The sequence below is a fragment of the Pelophylax lessonae genome (assembly GCF_965119305.1).
Source record: "Pelophylax lessonae genome assembly, chromosome: 10".
Classification (NCBI taxonomy): Eukaryota; Metazoa; Chordata; class Amphibia; order Anura; family Ranidae; genus Pelophylax; species Pelophylax lessonae.
In genome coordinates, this window is record NC_138777.1 from 233,427,268 (window position 1) to 233,445,285 (window position 18,018).

General features: G+C 46.2%; 1 protein-coding gene across 5 annotated transcripts in view; it reads left to right on the forward strand.

The window, feature by feature from the left end:
* Positions 1-17,755, forward strand: part of PLCG2 (phospholipase C gamma 2) — a 237,264-nt gene extending 219,509 nt beyond the window's left edge. For 4 of the 5 annotated variants that reach the window (XM_082269676.1, XM_082269680.1, XM_082269677.1 and 1 more), the window contains exons 32-34: positions 2,933-3,099; positions 8,612-8,658; positions 17,155-17,755. In XM_082269676.1, coding sequence (XP_082125802.1) covers positions 2,933-3,099; positions 8,612-8,657 — 213 coding nt within the window. In that variant the 3' untranslated portion in view covers position 8,658; positions 17,155-17,755. The remainder of the gene's footprint in view (positions 1-2,932; positions 3,100-8,611; positions 8,659-17,154) is intronic. The other variant, XM_082269679.1, reaches the window with a different exon arrangement.
* Positions 17,756-18,018: the final 263 nt, after the last annotated feature.

The window sequence follows — 18,018 nt, forward strand, 5'->3', positions numbered from 1 at the left end:
AGATGACAGAGTTAGTAGAGCAGTGGATGGTATCAGTAGAGCAGTGGACGGACGGTGTCAGTAGAGCAGAAGACGGTGTCAGTAGAGCAGTGGATGGTGTCAGTAGAGCAGTGGACTGTGCCAGCAGAGCAGTGGATGGTGTCAGAAGGGCAGAGGATGGTGTCAGTACAGCAGACGACAGAGTTAGTAGAGCAGACGACAGAGTCAGTAGAGCAGTGGATGGTATCAGTAGAGCAGTGTACGGACGGTGTCAGTAGGGCAGAGGATGGTGTCAGTTGAGCAGTGGACGGTGTCAGTAGAACAGTGGACGGTGTCAGTAGAACTGTGGACGATGTCAGTAGCGCAGTGGATAGTTTCAGTAGAGCAGTGTATGGACAGTGTCAGTAGAGCAGTGAATGGTGTCAGTAGGGCAGAGGACGGTGACAGTAGAGAAGTTGACAGTGTCAGTAGGGCAGTGGACGGTGTCAGTAGGGCAGTGGACAGTGTCAGTAGAACAGTGGACGGTGTCAGTTGAACAGTGGACGGTGTCAGTAGAGCAGTGGATAGTGTCAGTAGAGCAGTGGATTGTGTCAGTAGAGCAGTGGTTGGTGTCAGTAGAGCAGTGGACAGTGTCAGTAGAGCAGTGGATGGTGTCAGTAGGGCAGTGGACAGTGTCAGTAGAACAGTGGACGGTTTCAGTAGAGCAGTGGATAGTGTCAGTAGAGCAGTGGTTGGTGTTAGTAGAGCAGTGGACGGTGTTAGTAGGGCAGTGGACGGTGTCATTAGGGCAGTGGAAGGTGTCAGAAGGGCAGTGGAAGGTGTCAATAGGGCAGTGGATGGTGTCAGTAGGGCAGTGGATGGAGTCAGTAGGGCAGTGGATGGTGTTAGTAGAGCAGTGGACGGTGTCAGTAGAGCAGTGATTGGTGTTAGTAGGGCAGTGGACGGTGTCAGTAGGGCAGTGGACGGTGTCAGTAGAGCAGTGGACGGTGTCAGTAGGGCAGTGGACGGTGTCAGTAGAGCAGTGGACGGTGTCAGTAGGGCAGTGGACGGTGTCAGTAGGGCAGTGGACGGTGTCAGTAGAGCAGTGGACAATGTCAGTAGGGCAGTGGACGGTGTCAGTAGGGCAGTGGACGGTGTCAGTAGGGCAGTGGATGGTGTCAGTAGGGCAGTGGAAGGAGCCAGTAGGGCAGTGAATGGGGTCAGAAGTCTTTTATTTTTGTTAATTTTTTTACCAATTTATTTTATTATTTTGTTTTACAATTTTATTTTTTATTACTTTATACATCTTTTTTTAGGAGCCCAGTTGGGAGGCTTTGGTGATATACCAGGGCTCTAAACAGACCTCTAATCTTTCACCTTGGAGTGAAAATAAGAAAGAAAGAAAGAAAGAAAGAAGATTAAGGACACAGCCAGGGCTGGTGCAAGGATTCTTGACACCCTAGGCTAAACCACATTTTGCCACCCCCCCATTGGCTCTGCCCCGGACTCCACCCCCTTTTCCCTGCCCATGTATACGATGGCAGGGGTGAAGATATTTTGTGGCGCCTCTCTACCTATTTCTTCAGCCATGGTCCCCAGGCCTGCACCTGCTCTTCTGGGCCCAGACTGAAGACAAATAATGACAACACTGGCTCACGTCAGCTGTGGTCTGCAGGTATACAGGCAAGCTAGGGAGGTATACGGACAGGCTAGGGAAGTATACGGACAGGCTAGGGTAGTATACGGACAGGCTAGGGTAGTATACAGACAGGCTAGGGTAGTATACAGACAGGCTAGGGTGGTATACGGACATGCTAGGGAGGTATACGGACAGGCTAGGGTGGTATACGGACAGGCTGGGGTGGTATACAGACAGGCTGGGGTGGTATGCGGACAGGCTGGGGTGGTATACGGACAGGCTGGGGTGGTATACGGACAGGCTGGGGATGTATACAGACAGGCTGGGGATGGATACGGACAGGCTGGGATGTATACGCACAGGCTGGGGATGTATTGTATACGGACAGGCTGGGGTGGTATGTTGACAGGCTGGGGATGTGTACAGACAGGCTGGGGATGTATACGTACAGGCTGGGGATGTACTGTATACGGACAGGCTGGGGTGGTATGTTGACAGGCTGGGGATGTTTACAGACAGGCTGGGGTGGTATGCGGACAGGCTGGGGTGGTATGCGGACAGGCTGGGGTGGTATGCGGACAGGCTGGGGATGTTTACAGACAGGCTGGGGATGTATACGAACAGGCTGGGGTGGTATGCGGACAGGCTGGGGTGGTATGCGGACAGGCTGGGGTGGTATGCGGACTGGCTGGGGATGTATACGGACAGGCTGGGGATGTATACGGACAGGCTGGGGATGTATACGGACAGGCTGGGGATGTATTGTATACGGACAGGCTGGGGTGGTATGTTGACAGGCTGGGGATGTGTACGGACAGGCTGGGGTGTGGATGGGGACACAGGGGGCCCCATGATCTCCTATTGCCCGGGGGCCCCATGAGTTGTCAGTCCACCCCTGTTGGCCCTCGATATATCGGCTTTGCCAATCACTAATTTGTAGGAGGGGGTGCTCTTTTTTTCTTCCAGTGATTCTGTTTTTGAAATTCTTTATTTTTTTTCTGACAATTTGGTGTTATATCTTTCACTTGGAAGTTGGAGTAAATACAGCTGAATAAAACCATAAATGTGCTGGTCTTCGTTTCTGGCTGCAAAGCAACAAAATGTGATTATTTTAAAGAGGGGTGAATCTTTTCTATACCCGCTGTATATATAACACATAAGAAGTTGTCTTTACAATGATGCCTTGAAGCTTTTCTGTATAGAACTTTATCTAATAAATGTAGTAACTAACAATCTGATAATCCCAGAAATGTATTTGAACCCCTGTTGTGCACCAGGACATGACAGACGGGCATTAGGCAACTGTGGATAATGATGTCATCACTGTCCCCTTAGGGCAACGAAGAAGGCTTGTATATTTCTTCTGGAGATCTTCGGCGGCGAGGAGCCCATAATAACGAGGTCTCTTTGTACGACACCCATGAAAACATGAGAGTTCCTAGCAGAGAAGCCATGGGACGACAGCCAATGAACGACATAAGGGCAAACCCGGATCCTAGGAGGTACGCCTACACAATATTTCATTCCTGACTTCCTTTATGTGAACACAAAAAAAATAACTCCATGCACACAAAATGTGTAAATTCTTACATTTCAGTTGTGTGGGTTCTGATGTCCTGAGGTCCCCGCTGGCTTAATACATCACCGGTGGTGAGATCTGATGTCCTGAGGTACCCATTGGCTTGGTACATCACCGGTGGTGAGATCTGATGTCCTGAGGTCCCCGCTGGCTTAATACATCACCGGTGGTGAGATCTGATGTCCTGAGGTACCCATTGGCTTGGTACATCACCGGTGGTGAGATCTGATGTCCTGAGGTCCCCATTGGCTTGGTACATCACCGGTGGTGAGATCTGATGTCCTGAGGTCCCCATTGGCTTGGTACATCACCGGTGGTGAGATCAGATGTCCTGAGGTCCCCACTGGCTTGGTACATCACCGGTGGTGAGATCAGATGTCCTGAGGTTCCCCACTGGCTTGGTACATCACCGGTGGTGAGATCTGATGTCCTGAGGTCCCCGTTGGCTTGGTACATCACCGGTGGTGAGATCAGATGTCCTGAGGTCCCCAATGGCTTGGTACATCACCGGTGATGAGATCTGATGTCCTGAGGTCCCCACTGGCTTGGTACATCACCGGTGGTGAGATCAGATGTCCTGAGGTTACCCACTGGCTTGGTACATCACCGGTGGTGAGATCTGATGTCCTGAGGTCCCCATTGGCTTGGTACATCACCGGTGGTGAGATCAGATGTCCTGAGGTCCCCACTGGCTTGGTACATCACCGGTGGTGAGATCTGATGTCCTGAGGTTCCCCACTGGCTTGGTACATCACCGGTGGTGAGATCTGATGTCCTGAGGTCCCCATTGGCTTGGTACATCACCGGTGGTGAGAGCTGATGTCCTGCGGTCCCCATTAGCTTGGTACATCACCGGTGGTGAGATCTCCTTACCAAACATTCTCTGCTCTGCCACCCACTCTGGGAAATATCACTCCTTCTTCTGCATTGTGAGATGTAAAGCAAAGAGTGAGAACCCCTCATGATGGAAGCAGGTGGGTGGAGCTGGGAACTCAGGCATGGAGATCACGTAGCTGAGAGTAAAATAAATGGTGGGTGACTCTGGCCTCAGAGACGCAAAACTGAAATCTTAGTTTCTAAAGACCTGTCTTTTTTGTAAATCAAACAAGGTAATAGGTATCAGCCAACCAGAGGTAGACCTTAAAGTGACTATAATCAATCACTATAATCAATGTGTGAAATGAAGGAAAACGCATGACTTCCACTGCCCCAATGCCATTGCAGTGAAGTTCGAAAAGTAGGTAGAAAGGAGTGCCTGTAAATGGAAGGTATCCAATTAATGCAAGTTTGAAGTTGAGTTTAAAAATGTTTATTGAGAATAGCAACAAATAAATCAAGTCAACACATTTCAGGGGAACAGAGACTCCCCCTGCAGATGCTGCCTCTGCAAGCCCAGCCGGCGATCAATCTGATCTTTGCTTCTAAGACACACCTGTTTGGGACCTTTCCCATTTACTAGCATGCAGCTACAGCCCTGAAGATGAGGGGTTTGTGTTCCCCAGAAACGCGTTGGCTTGATTTATTTGTTGCTACTCTAAGGCCCCTTTCACACTTTTGCGACTTGTCCTGCGACTTGAGACGGCAAAGTCACATGACAAGTCATACTCCATGATTTCCAATGAGTACCGTTCATATCTGTACGACTTCAAGTCGCAACTACTTCAAAGTAGTCCCTGCACTACTGTGTTTTAAGGTCCATAGACATAGGCATTGCTTCAAGTCCAGTCAAAATCGTGGTAAAATCGCACAACTTTTGGGTTGCATAAGTGTGAAAGGGGCCTTAATAAAGGTTTTTAAACTCACCTTCAAACCTCTACTGGATACCGGGTGCTCCTATCTACCTACTTTTCCAAGTTCACATGCAGAAACGACCTTCAGGCCATTTCTAGAGGGCCCCCATAAAATGTCCACAACCACCTTCGTTCAAGCTGAACACAAACTATTGGAAGGAAAGTCTTCCTACCTGCTCACGGTATCAACTACCAGTGACCGATCGAGTCAGTCCTGCGCGGTCTCCAACCCTAAAGAGATTGTAGTGAAGAGGAAGTGCCGGTTAAAGAATCTTCAGAATTCGCAACTTCCAGGAGTGTCGATTTTTCTTGGTCCCCCGCTGCACACTTTGGTTGGATCCACTGGCCCCTTCATCACTACTGTGTATTGTAGTGATGTAACAGCCAGGAGAAGGAACCACAGAGTGTAGAAGGGGAACCAGGAGATCCACACTCCTGGTAGTGTCAGATCCTGAAGATTCTTCAGTTGGTTTTTTCTTTTTCTTGAAGCAAAATTTACAGCTTGGGCAGTGGAAGATGTGAGTACTCCATGCAGGGCTGCTGTTAGAAATCGTGGGGCCCCGTACAGACTACCTGGCAGGCCCCCCCCAAGAAAATATTAAAGATATTTTTAGCTAAAATTACAACAGAATCACTATTAGTAGACACAAATATAACATAACTCACATAATTCCTGCTAAATCTAGAAAAAAAACGATGTTAAATAAAAATGAAGATGAGATGAGAAACATATACAGGCTGTGCAGTTGGAGGTCAGTGATCAGAGAGACAGAGAGAGAGAAACAAAGTTACAAATAAACTCCTGAGCAGAGATAACATTAGAGCCAGTGCTGGGAGGGGGGCCCACACAGGGAGGGGGATTAGTGAGAGACGACTGTCTCTTTCTCAGCAGATAAAAGCTGATAGCAGGGAGAGGGATAGATCAGATTCAGGTGCTAGAGGAAGATTTCTGTATTTGTTGTCCATTACTAATCCCCCCTCCCTTTGTGGGCCCCCCTGTGTGCTCGGGCCCCCTAAAAGAGGGCTGGTGGCCCCCCCCTATCAGCGGCCCTGACTCCATGGCTTTGTTGAGGGAACAACTTCAAACATTGATTGTAGTGATCGAGTTGCTTTAGGATAATGGTGGCAACTCATGTTAACCTTTTGTGGAGCATGCTGGACCTTGTGGTCCAATGGGTGTCAGAATAATGGGCTGTACGAGCATGTTTTCATTGGTGGCGGTGACTTCTCCTTACAGGTATCCTACTGACATGGTGTAGCACTAAGACTCCTTGTCTGTGTTTTTTGTGGTCATATTTCTCCTTTGTCTTCTGGGTGTTGTAGTTCACTGACTAATGTAAAGTCATGTCCTAACTGGTGGTGGCAATTTGGTTCTCTGTGTTGCACTTGGTTCTCAAAAGAGTTGGTGTCTGTCTGTGGTTGTCGGTGATTCCTGTGACATTTATTAACTTTTCTTACTCTAACTGAGGGCTCGTTCTCACCACGGTGCATGCGTTAAAGTAGATGTAGACCCTAACTGAATGACTTTTCTAATTTCTAATGTACCATGTATCAAAAACTTGCTATTTTCCAAATAAAAATACTTGTTTCACCATTTTCTCAGAACAGGGTCAGGATTAGAACCTTGGCAGATTTCATACACTGTCTACAACCTTTTTAAAGCTGAACTCCACAAGTAATTCAATAAAACATCAATATATGTACAGGCATACCCTGTTTTAAGTACACTCACTTTACGTACACTCGCGAGTATGGACAATGCCTGGTCAGCTTGGCATGGCACTACTCCCAGTTTTTAACATTGGCGTCTATGGGAAATCTTGGTCAGCTTGACATGGCACTGCTTCCAAACCATAAGTGACAGGGATACAAAACTTAGGGAGCACCGAGAGGGGACCCAGGACAACAACATATCCTGTTTGTGGCCGGCCAGCTTGCCTAAGTAATCTACCATGTCATAGTCCTTGATCCCCTTAACATGCTCCCCAAGCTTCGTGTCCTTGTGATTTATGGTTTGGGTGCAGTGCCATGTCAAGCTGACCAAGATTTCCTATAGGGCTAGTGTATTTACATGCATTGAGAAATGAAAAAAGGTATTGCTTCACTTTAAGTACATTTTCGTTTTACATACATGCTCTGGTCCCATTGTGTACTTAAAAGTGGGGTATGCCTGTACCTTTTTTCTAAAAGTGTAGTGTTAATACCTGAATTTGACTTGGTAACAGCATTTGAAGCCCCTGAGCAGAGCTCAGAGAGGGTGGAAGAAGAAGCATCACATGCAACCAATCAGGACCATGTTGATAGGAAGAGAGAGTAGAATGATCGAGAGATAAACTCAACAGTGTGATCGCTGTCCAGTAGCTAGGTGTGGGTGGGTAGAAGACTTGAAAGTGAAAGTGAAACAGCATTATAGAAAGGTCAGGTTCCCTTCCCTGCCAGACGGGATTGTAGTCTATAGCAGAGCAGTGTACATCTCCTGGACAGCAATAAAAAACAGACAAAAGCCTTAACCCTTACCCATGCCACACATATATACTAATATAGGTATACATTGGGTTGGCCAAAACTGAACCTAAAATCAAAAAAGCCAGATTACATGGGAGATGAATAATATGCTATAGGGCCAAATGATCTTGGACATCTGATTACACCTACGTAGGTGGCCAAAAGTGAGAGCATCCCCCTTTAAGTTACTAAATCCAGTTGTTCCCAGTAAAGGGTACTGTTAATCCTACAGCATACAAAGTCAATTTGGGCAATGTGCACCTTGTGGTAAGAGTTTGGTGATAGCCATTTTCTCCAACAAGCTTATATGGGTGCGATGGTCAGGGGTCCAACAAGCTCATATAGGCGTGATGGTCAGTAGTCCAACAAGCTCATATGGGTGCGATGGTCAGGGGTCCAACAAGCTCATATAGGCGTGATGGTCAGGGGTCCAACATGCCCATATGGGTGTGATGGTCAGGGGTCCAACAAGCTTATATGGGTGCTTGATCAGGGGTCCAACAAGCTCATATAGGTGTGATGGTCAGGTGTCCAACAAGCCCATATGGCCCGGGTGTGATGGTAAGGGGTCCAGCTAGCTCATATAGGTGTAACAGTCAGGTATGTAACAAGCCCATATGGGTGATGGTCAGGGGCCAACAAGCTCATATGGGTGTGACAGTCAGGTGTCTACAGACTTTTGGCAATATAGCACATCTCTCCTATCTGTACAGTTTATATCTGTTGGCCTTGAAAGGTATGAAACCTAAACAGTCCAAAACCTAACAGTGAAAGTTACAGTATAATTGAATATCAAAAAAAGCCTTGAGGTGGAACTCTGGGCAGAATGTAAAAATGACCTATATGACACAGTCTGTCACACTGCAGTCTTTGTTCTTCTGAGACCCCCCCTCCCCCAAACCTAGTTGTATCACCCATTGATCCTGCCAGAAAGTCTGTTATTTTTTAATATCCTTTAACAGACGAAGCTGCCCGGTAAAAGCAATAATCAGAAAGCGGATCTGCTCAGAATAAAGCCATTTACTGCGAGTCTCATTAAGTATGCAGCCAGCTGTGTTTTGTAAAAAGACAGAAAAACACATTTGAAAGCAATGTCAACTCATTATTTCAGAATCACTCCTTATCTCTCTCTTATTTCAGACCAGGGCCCCGCAAGTACAGCCATCAAAATCTGCTTGATTACTAAGGTAACCGACACCTGAGACATATCTGTGCCCGGGTATGATGGGTAACATTAGAGACATATCTGTGCCCGGGTATGATGGGTAACATTAGAGACATATCTGTGCCCGGGTATGATGGGTAATATTAGAGACATATCTGTGCCCGGGTATGATGGGTAACATTAGAGACATATCTGTGCCCCGGTATGATGGGTAACATTAGAGACATATCTGTGCCCGGGTATGATGGGTAATATTAGAGACATATCTGTGCCCGGGTATGATGGGTAACATTAGAGACATATCTGTGCCCGGGTACGATGGGTAACATTAGACAAAGGGAATTTTCAGTATAGAACTAACCAGCCTCCAAATTGGAACCCTCAATGTCGTAAGTCCCTGGTGCTCAACCTGCGGCCCTTTGCCACCTCTTGTGTGGCCCTCGGGGCCCCTAAAGGCAGACATCTGCGTTTTGGTGCTTCCTGAATCCAGTAAAGGAAATGTATTCTTCTGGTAGTTTCATTGTTTGGGTTGTTTGTTTGACACAATGTTACTTTTTTTCTGCCCATTTGGCAGTTTCATGTTTATTTCTTCTGATCTTTTTTGGATCTTACTAATCCCCGGTTCACACTGCCGCGGCTTCAAAGTCGTGCGACTTTGAATCCGACATTGCGGCTTGTATACGACTTGTTTAACCACTTGCTGCCCGCCCACCGTCAAATGGCAACGGAGCAGTGTGGCTCTCGCCAATGAAGCAGCACTTTACCCATGTGATCGGCCTTGTCCAATCACAGCCGGTCACATGTAAATGCGGAAGTGCCCTTTATCAGCGCTCCTCGTCTCATACTGTCAGAGTGTGTGGCGAGGAGAGCCGATCAGCGGCTCCTCCTCAAAGGGGTGACCAGGACAGGTACTCAGTGCCCTGATTACAGTAAAGCCCCAGCAGTGCCAATCAGTGACACCAATCAGTGCAAATTAGTGACTCCAATCAGTGCCCATCAGTGAGCCCAATCAGTGCCCATTAGTGAGCCCAATCAGTGCCCATTAGTGATGCCAGTCAGTGCCCATCAGTGCCGCCCACCAATGTCACCTATCAATGCTCATCAGTGCCACCTATTAGTGCCCATCAGTGTGGCATATTAGTGGTTCTCATCAGGGCCACCTAATCGGTGCCCTTCATTGCCACCTTAGTGCCCATCAGTGCAGCCAATCAGTGCCTATCAGTGAGCCCAATCAGTGCCCATTAGTGAGCCCAATCAGTGCCCATTAGTGATGCCAGTCAGTGCCCATCAGTGCCGCCCACCAATGTCACCTATCAATGCTCATCAGTGCCACCTATCAGTGCCCATCAGTGTGGCATATTAGTGGTTCTCATCAGGGCCACCTAATCGGTGCCCTTCAGTGCCACCTCAGTGCCCATCAGTGCAGCCAATCAGTGCCCATCAGTGCTGCCTATCAGTGCCCATCAGTGCTGCCTATCAGTGCTCATCAGTGCTGCCTATCAGTGCCACCTATCAGTGCCCATCAGTGCGGCATATTAGTGCCTCCTCATCAGTGCCACCTAATCAGTGCCCTTCAGTGCCGCCTCATCAGCGCACACCAGTGCAGTCTATCAGTGCAGCCTCATCAGCGCCCATCAGTGCAGTCTATCAGTGCAGCCTGATCAGCGCACATCAGTGAAGGAGAAAAATTACTTATTTACAAAATGTACTCACAGAAACTAAGAAAAAGGGTTTTATTTTTTTCAAAATTTAGTAAAAAAATAAAAAAAACAGCGGCGATTAAATACCACCAAACGAAAGCGCTATTTGTGTGAAAAAAATGATAAAAATGTTATTAGGGTACAGTGCTGCATGACTGCGCAATTGTCATTCAAAGTGTGAGAGCGCTGAAAGCTGGCCTGGGCAGGAAGGGGGTGAAAGTGCCCGGTAGGCAAGTGGTTAACAGAAGTCAATGAAAGCCGTGTTGAAGTCGCACAAAAAGTAGTACAGGAACCTTTCTCTAAGTGGGAGCGACTTGAGTTGCACTGATTAGAACGGTCCCATTGCCGTTAATGGGGCGTGACTTGTCTTGCGACTTTAAAGTCTTCCAAGTTGCATGACAAGTCACGGCAGTGTGACCCGGGCTAAAAGCTTTATCAAATATACCACAAGCAGTGCCACCTTAATGCCATCATGGGCCCCTGAGAAAAGTAATGCACTGGGACCCCTACCAGGAAGATAGTGATCTGCGGCACACACAGCGTGCCATGGAAAACAGTGGGTGTGGCTCAATAATGCTGGATATTGGGTGTGGCTTTTTAGTCTTTACACTAAGAAAATGCAGAGATGCGTCTTGGTTGGGCCAGTGGTCTCCAAACTGCCGCTTGTGGGCTAGATGTGGTTCTTTGCTTGCCTTTATCTGGCCCTTGGGAAACTCTTCCTCCCTCTGATATCAGCAACGGGGTATTATTCTTCCCACTGACACCAATGATGGAGCATAAATTCTTCCTCTGACACCAATGATGGGGCACTATTCCTCCCACTGACAATTGAGATGGGGCACTATTCCTCCCACTGACACCAATGATGGGGCACTATTCCTCCCACTGACAATTGAGATGGGGCATTATTCCTCCCACTGACATCAACAATGGGGCACTATTCCTCCCACTGACACCAATGATGGGGCACTATTCCTCCCACTGACATCAACAATGGGGCACTATTCCTCCCACTGACACCAATGATGGGGCACTATTCCTCCCACTTGACACCAAAGATGGGGCACTATTCCTCCCACTGAAACCAAAGATGGGGCACTATTCCTCCCACTGACGCCAATGATGGGGCACTATTCCTCCCACTGACACCAGAGATGGGGCACTATTCCTCCCACTGACGCCAATGAGGTGGGACTGTTCCTCGCACTGACACCAAAGATGGGGCACTGTTCCTCCCACTGACACCAATGATGAGGCACTATTTCTCCCACTGACACCAATGATGTGGGACTGTTCCTCGCACTGACACCAAAGATGGGGCACTATTCCTCCCACTGACATCAACAATGGGGCACTATTCCTCCCACTGACACCAATGATGGGGCACTATTCCTTCCACTGACACCAACAATGGGCACTATTCCTCCCACTGACACCAACAATGGGGCACTATTCCTTCCACTGACACCAACAATGGGCACTATTCCTCCCACTGATACCAACAATGGGGCACTATTCCTCCCACTGATACCAACAATGGGGCACTATTCCTCCCACTGATACCAACAATGGGGCACTATTCCTCCCATTAAAAGCAATGACCACCAAGCATGAGGTATTATCTACTTCCACTGGGCACAGTCCAGCCCCCCTAATAGTGTCCCATCGTTGGTGTTAGTGGGAGGAATAATGCCCAATCATTGGTAGTGGGAGTAGTAGTATCCCTTCGTTGGTGTCAGTTGGAGAAATATTGCCCCATCATTGGTAGCGTGAGTAAGTAGTATCCCATCATTGGTGTCAGTGGGAGGAATAGTGCCCCATCATTGGTGTCAGTGGGAGGAATAGTGCCCCATCATTGGTGTCATTGGGAGGAATAGTGCCAAACACTTGCCACCCCAATGACAGGGTTCAGGTGAGTCTCAGGGTAAAGTCACTGGTCCTTGAGAGTTGGGAAGTAACAAATGGGGTTGTGTGGACACATCCCCTTGCTCTGTAAATATCAGGAGATGGATGGGGACTGTGGAAGAAGAGGGAGGATCAGAGAAGACAGGATCAAACAGCCTTTTTACGCTATGCAGAGGATTAACCCCTTAGGTTCCACAGTGAGTATAATAAGCATGCTTTACTGCATATGCACACTGATTTTACTGTTGTAGATTTAGTAACATTTTAAGATGCAGAATTTTACCTGTGCTCAGCACACATACCATTTTTGTTGTTGGTACGAGATAAACTCATCTAGTTTATACAATTTATATATGTTATGCTGCTTTTGCTCATTGAACATGATTGCTGGATTTGCTTTCTTTTGAGTGCCAAGTGCAAATTTTTCAAAATGAGACCAAAATTGAGACCAACAATGGAAAAGATTTGTTAATCAAGAAGGCTTTGTGCTACAATAGTGCAAGGATACCTCTGGGACAGATGCAGTCTAGTATGTGCCCCTATGGATCAGCGATGGGTCATATTTGTAGTCACTTAGTAGCATTATATTGCCCTTTTTTATTGCCCTTTTTTTCCTTTAGATTGTATAGGAAGGGTTGGCCTCTGCCTTGGTTTTCCTTTTTTTTTTGCTTTGTGTCTCCACTAGGAAGAATCACCCTCACTGCTTGTTCTGATGACCATTGTCACCAGGGCAGGAAGTAATGGGAAACCCAAAATATTACCGTTGTCACCAGAACAGAAGATCAGAAGAACGGTTCCTGTTGGGCCAGGAGGAGAAGCAACGGTCCCTGGAGGGCAGGCTCGGGGACTGCATCCTGAGCCCACCCAGTTGTGTGACTAGCAAATTATTATTGTCTTCCTGATTCTCCTTCTGGTCAATCAGGAAGCGGGGGCCTGTGACCCGATTGGCCAGGGAGTCTCAGGACCCACTTCCTGTTGGGCCAGGAGGAGAAGCAACGGTCCCTGGAGCGCGGAGCAGCAGCTGTACCCCAGATCTTTGTCATCTGCCTCCTAAGGTAAAGAGGCCCCTGATCGCCACTGTCCCGTCCATCTCCCGCTGGGGGGGGAGTTGCCGCCCCCCCCCCCCGATACATTGAGCACCAGCCGCCACTGATTGGTGTCGAGAGATCACCAAAGAACAGCGCATCTTGCCACAGAAGAACAATGTCATCAATGAGCCCAGTCCTGGAGAACAACTCCAGCCAGGGGCGTAACTACAGGGGTCGCAACTGAACACCTGGAAAGGAGAGGCAGCGGGGGCAGCATATGGAGCAGGGGTCCCTAAACTATGGCCCTCCAGTTGTTCAGGGACTACAATTCCCATCATGCCTAGTCATGTCTGTGAATGTCAGAGTTTTACAATGCCTCATGGGACGTGTAGTCCTGGAACAGCTGGAGGGCCGTAGTTTGGAGATTCTTGATATAGTGGAACTGATGCCCTCCATTTCCCTTTTGCAGCCTTTGAAAGCCAGCTTCTCCTGCTCTCCCTCCCACAGGCAAATGGTGGGCATCAGTTCACCTATATGCTATCCTGCCGCCCCTCCTATCCATTTTACTCCATTTTACTTACTTCCAGCTACCCCGGGGCCCCTGTGTGCTCCCCTGCAACCCCCGCACCACATGCAGCTCTGCTGGTTGCTGATGTGTCAGGATGGATAGTGGGAAAGGGGCCAGTAAATATGTAATTTACAGACCCCTTCCTTCCTTCTGAATGAACACAGCGAGTGATCAGTACCGATCACTTCAACTCAATGAATGCTCTTCAATTTTGCCTTGTACAATAACTTCAAATCAATACATACTCTTCAACTTTGCCATGTACATCTTCAACTCAATACATACTCTTCACCTTTGCCATGTACAACAACTTCAACTCAATACATACTCTTCAACTTTGCCATGTACAACGTCAACTCAATACATACTCTTCACCTTTGCCATGTGAAACAACTTCAACCAAATACAAACTCTTCAACTTTGCCATGTACAACAACTTCAACTCAATGCATGCTCTTCAATTTTTCCATGTACTTCAGCTCAGTACATACTCTTCACATTTGCCATGTACAACAACTTCAACTCAATACATACTTTTCAACTTTGCCATGTGCAACAACTTCAACTCAATACATACTCTTCAACTTTGCCATGTACAAATTCAACTCAATACATACTCTTCAACTTTGCCATGTACAACAACTTCAACTCAATATATACTCTTCAACTTTGCCATGTACAACAACTTCAACTCAATATATACTCTTCAACTTTGCCATGTACAACAACTTCAACTCAATACATACTCTTCAACTTTGCCATGTACAACAACTTCAACTCAATATATACTCTTCACCTTTGCCATGTGAAACAACTTCAACCAAATACAAACTCTTCAACTTTGCCATGTACAACAACTTCAACTCAATGTATGCTCTTCAATTTTTCCATGTACTTCAGCTCAGTACATACTCTTCACATTTGCCACGTACAACAACTTCAACTCAATACATACTCTTCACCTTTGCCATGTACAACAACTTCAACTCAATACATACTCTTCACCTTTGCCATGTACAACAACTTCAACTCAATACATACTTTTCAACTTTGCCATGTGCAACAACTTCAACTCAATACATACTCTTCAACTTTGCCATGTACAACAACTTCAACTCAATATATACTCTTCAACTTTGCCATGTACAACTTCAACTCAATACATACTCTTCACCTTTGCCATGTACAACAACTTCAACCCAATATATACTCTTCAACTTTGCCATGTACAACTTCAACTCAATACATACTCTTCACCTTTGCCATGTACAACAACTTCAACTCAATACATACTCTTCACCTTTGCCATGTACAACTTCAACTCAATACATACTCTTCACCTTTGCCATGTACAACAACTTCAACTCAATACATACTCTTCAACTATGCCATGTACTACAACTTCAACTCAATACATACTCTTCAACTATGCCATGTACTACAACTTCAACTCAATACATACTCTTCAACTTTGCCATGTACAACTTCAACTCAATACATACTCTTCAACTTTGCCATGTACAACTTCAACTCAATATATAATTTCTAACTTTGCCACATGCAACAACTTTTCTTTTCAGCGTAGTCTACCTTTAAAATGAAGAGGTGATAAATAAAGTGGATAATACTTGCTTAAAGGACAGACAAACATCTAATTATACCTGAAGCGAATGCTTTGGAGTAATAAAACTGAAAATTTAAATCTTGCTCAGTAAGCACAAGCGAACAGATAATTACTGCCGTGTTTATATATTTCCCCCGCATTCTTCCATTTTTAGTTGTATTTTCTGTTTTTTTTTTTTTTTGTGATAATGATGATTGGATCTTAACCAGTGAAGATGTATTGCTTATATTATCATCATGAATTAATATTTCCCCCTGATGCCCATCCAATATTTTGTTGCCGTTCTGTACCATATGTCTTCCTCCTAATAAATGTGGAGAAAGTTAATTAAATATGAGATTAGAACAGTTACTCTTCATTTTGCAAATTCTATTTCTTTGTCACTGAGCACTGAGAATTGCTCACCGTGGACCTGTAGATGGGAACTTAAATCGCAAATACATGGCATCTGAGCATCACAAAATTAAAATGCTATTTAATTCATTTTTATTATGCAAAGCAAACTCCCCCATCCATCGATGTCTCCATGCTTTATTTTGTTGAGAAATCACTTTGAAAAACACCCCCCCCCTACCTTTTCCTAGCTGTAGCCATCTTAAATAAGGGCAGATGATTCATGTAGCATTTACTTGCTGGAATCCGTCTACCCTTTCACTCAGCCATGCAGGCAGGGGGGTGTGCTTAGCTGAGAAAGGTTGGTTGGTGACAAAATATTCATGTAGTCCGGCCTCTGCACTGTTATATAAAAAGGGACACTATACTATAAAGGGGCACTGTATTGATTACAGTGCCCCTAGTAATCACAGTGCCCCTTGCAGTCACCCCCCCCTTTTCTCTCTAATCACAGTGTCCCCTTTTACTTTATACCTCCCCTGCACAGTCCTACCTTTAGAGGCAGGATTCAGCCTGTGAGTCCTCTCCAGGGTCTCCCGTCCTGCCAATGATGTCATCCTATCAGCAGGGGGTGGGATAAACTTCAGATTTGGATCATATTAAAGGGTGATTACCCGCTTGGTAATAAGAAAAGACTCCCGCCCGTGCTCTGCTAATACGATGACATTGTTGACTGAGCGGGGGAGCTGGGAGAGGAGACACAGGCAAGGGTGCATAGTAGGAGGTGAGCAGCGACCGCAGTCTGTGTTAGCCCTGTCCGGACTGTAGTCATGGCTGCTTACCTCCCATTGTTCGGCCTGGTCATTAAAAGGCCAGTACCGATTCATGGCCCAGGGTTTGGGACCCGTGCATTAGCCAGCTCTGCTGCCTGGTGTGCCCTATGACCAGCCTGGGCCTGCTGCTAGAACCTCTGGGGTATTCTGGTGCTTCCAGTTATGAGGGAGCATGTGACCTTCTCCTGGGATGTGGAAGGGCCATTGGCCAGGCCTGAACAGTGTCATGTGAGGGAGAGTGGAAGTCATTAACTCCGTGTAAGTTCCAACACCCTACTACATGTAGCTTGAACTGGGTTGATGCTCCCGTCTCCGAGCGTGGGATTGCGGGAAAGTTCAGTATCAGCGGACGGTTGATTGTTCTTTGCAGAGTCTCTGTCACTTTGGCCTGATTGAGTCTCTTTAAATGTGCTTTTCATAAAATTTCCAATCTTGATAAGTCCATGCATCCAGGTAGACTTTATTAGTGAGTTAGCTAAAACTGCCTTTTTTATGGTGCTAATTGTTTGTATTCTCTCCTTTTTAAGGCTAGGGGAGAAGCGTGTAAGTAACAGCAAATTTTACTCATAGCGGATCAATGCTGGTGAGGGCGTCCTCTTGCAAATCTTGGAACATCAAGATTACAATCAAGTGGAGAACTTTCAAAACAAAAGAACTCAAAAGAACTTGGATAACCTTCAACAATCCATGAAAGCATCCACTGTAAACTATCACGGAAGTATTGTTTGCAACACTTGAACTCCTTGCTGCCATTTTTGCTGATGGAGACGGAGAGACCCGAAGGTGGTTTCGAAGTTCAAAGAAGTTTTCGTCTCGTTTGTGTTGTCCAACAAGAAGTTAACTTTATAATCTTGTTATTAATGTTGTTTTTGTTTGTCGACATGGAGTTCCAAGTTCTCTACCAAAAAAAAAAAAAAGACCCAAGGCTATTTTTACAAAAAGCCCGGAAAATGCAACTTTCCAGGAAAGATAGTGTGTAATATTGCAGTATGCCATGGAGTGGATGAGCCAGAACAGTGGTGGTACATGTGTGGCAAGGAGATATACTTGAACTGTTCATGTAAAAGTTTGATAAAATAATATAATGTAAGTTCGTAACCTGAACATCTCATGGAGTTCATTACTTTTTGGACTTCTATTTAATTATGGGATCTAATTAGGAAACCGGTATTTATATTGCAGTTTTATATGAGTGTTTCCCTGTGTTATGCTTTAAAGTGAACCTGTGCTTTACCCATGCATGGCAATGGAACTGGTTAACTTTAATGGTGACCCCACCAGCAGCATATAGTCCTCTTCCATTCACCTTTTTAATGTTAGGATCTAAAAAAGAATACCTGGTACTTCCAGGTATGGAGGAGCATGTGACATCCTCCCCTTCCTCCCATGTG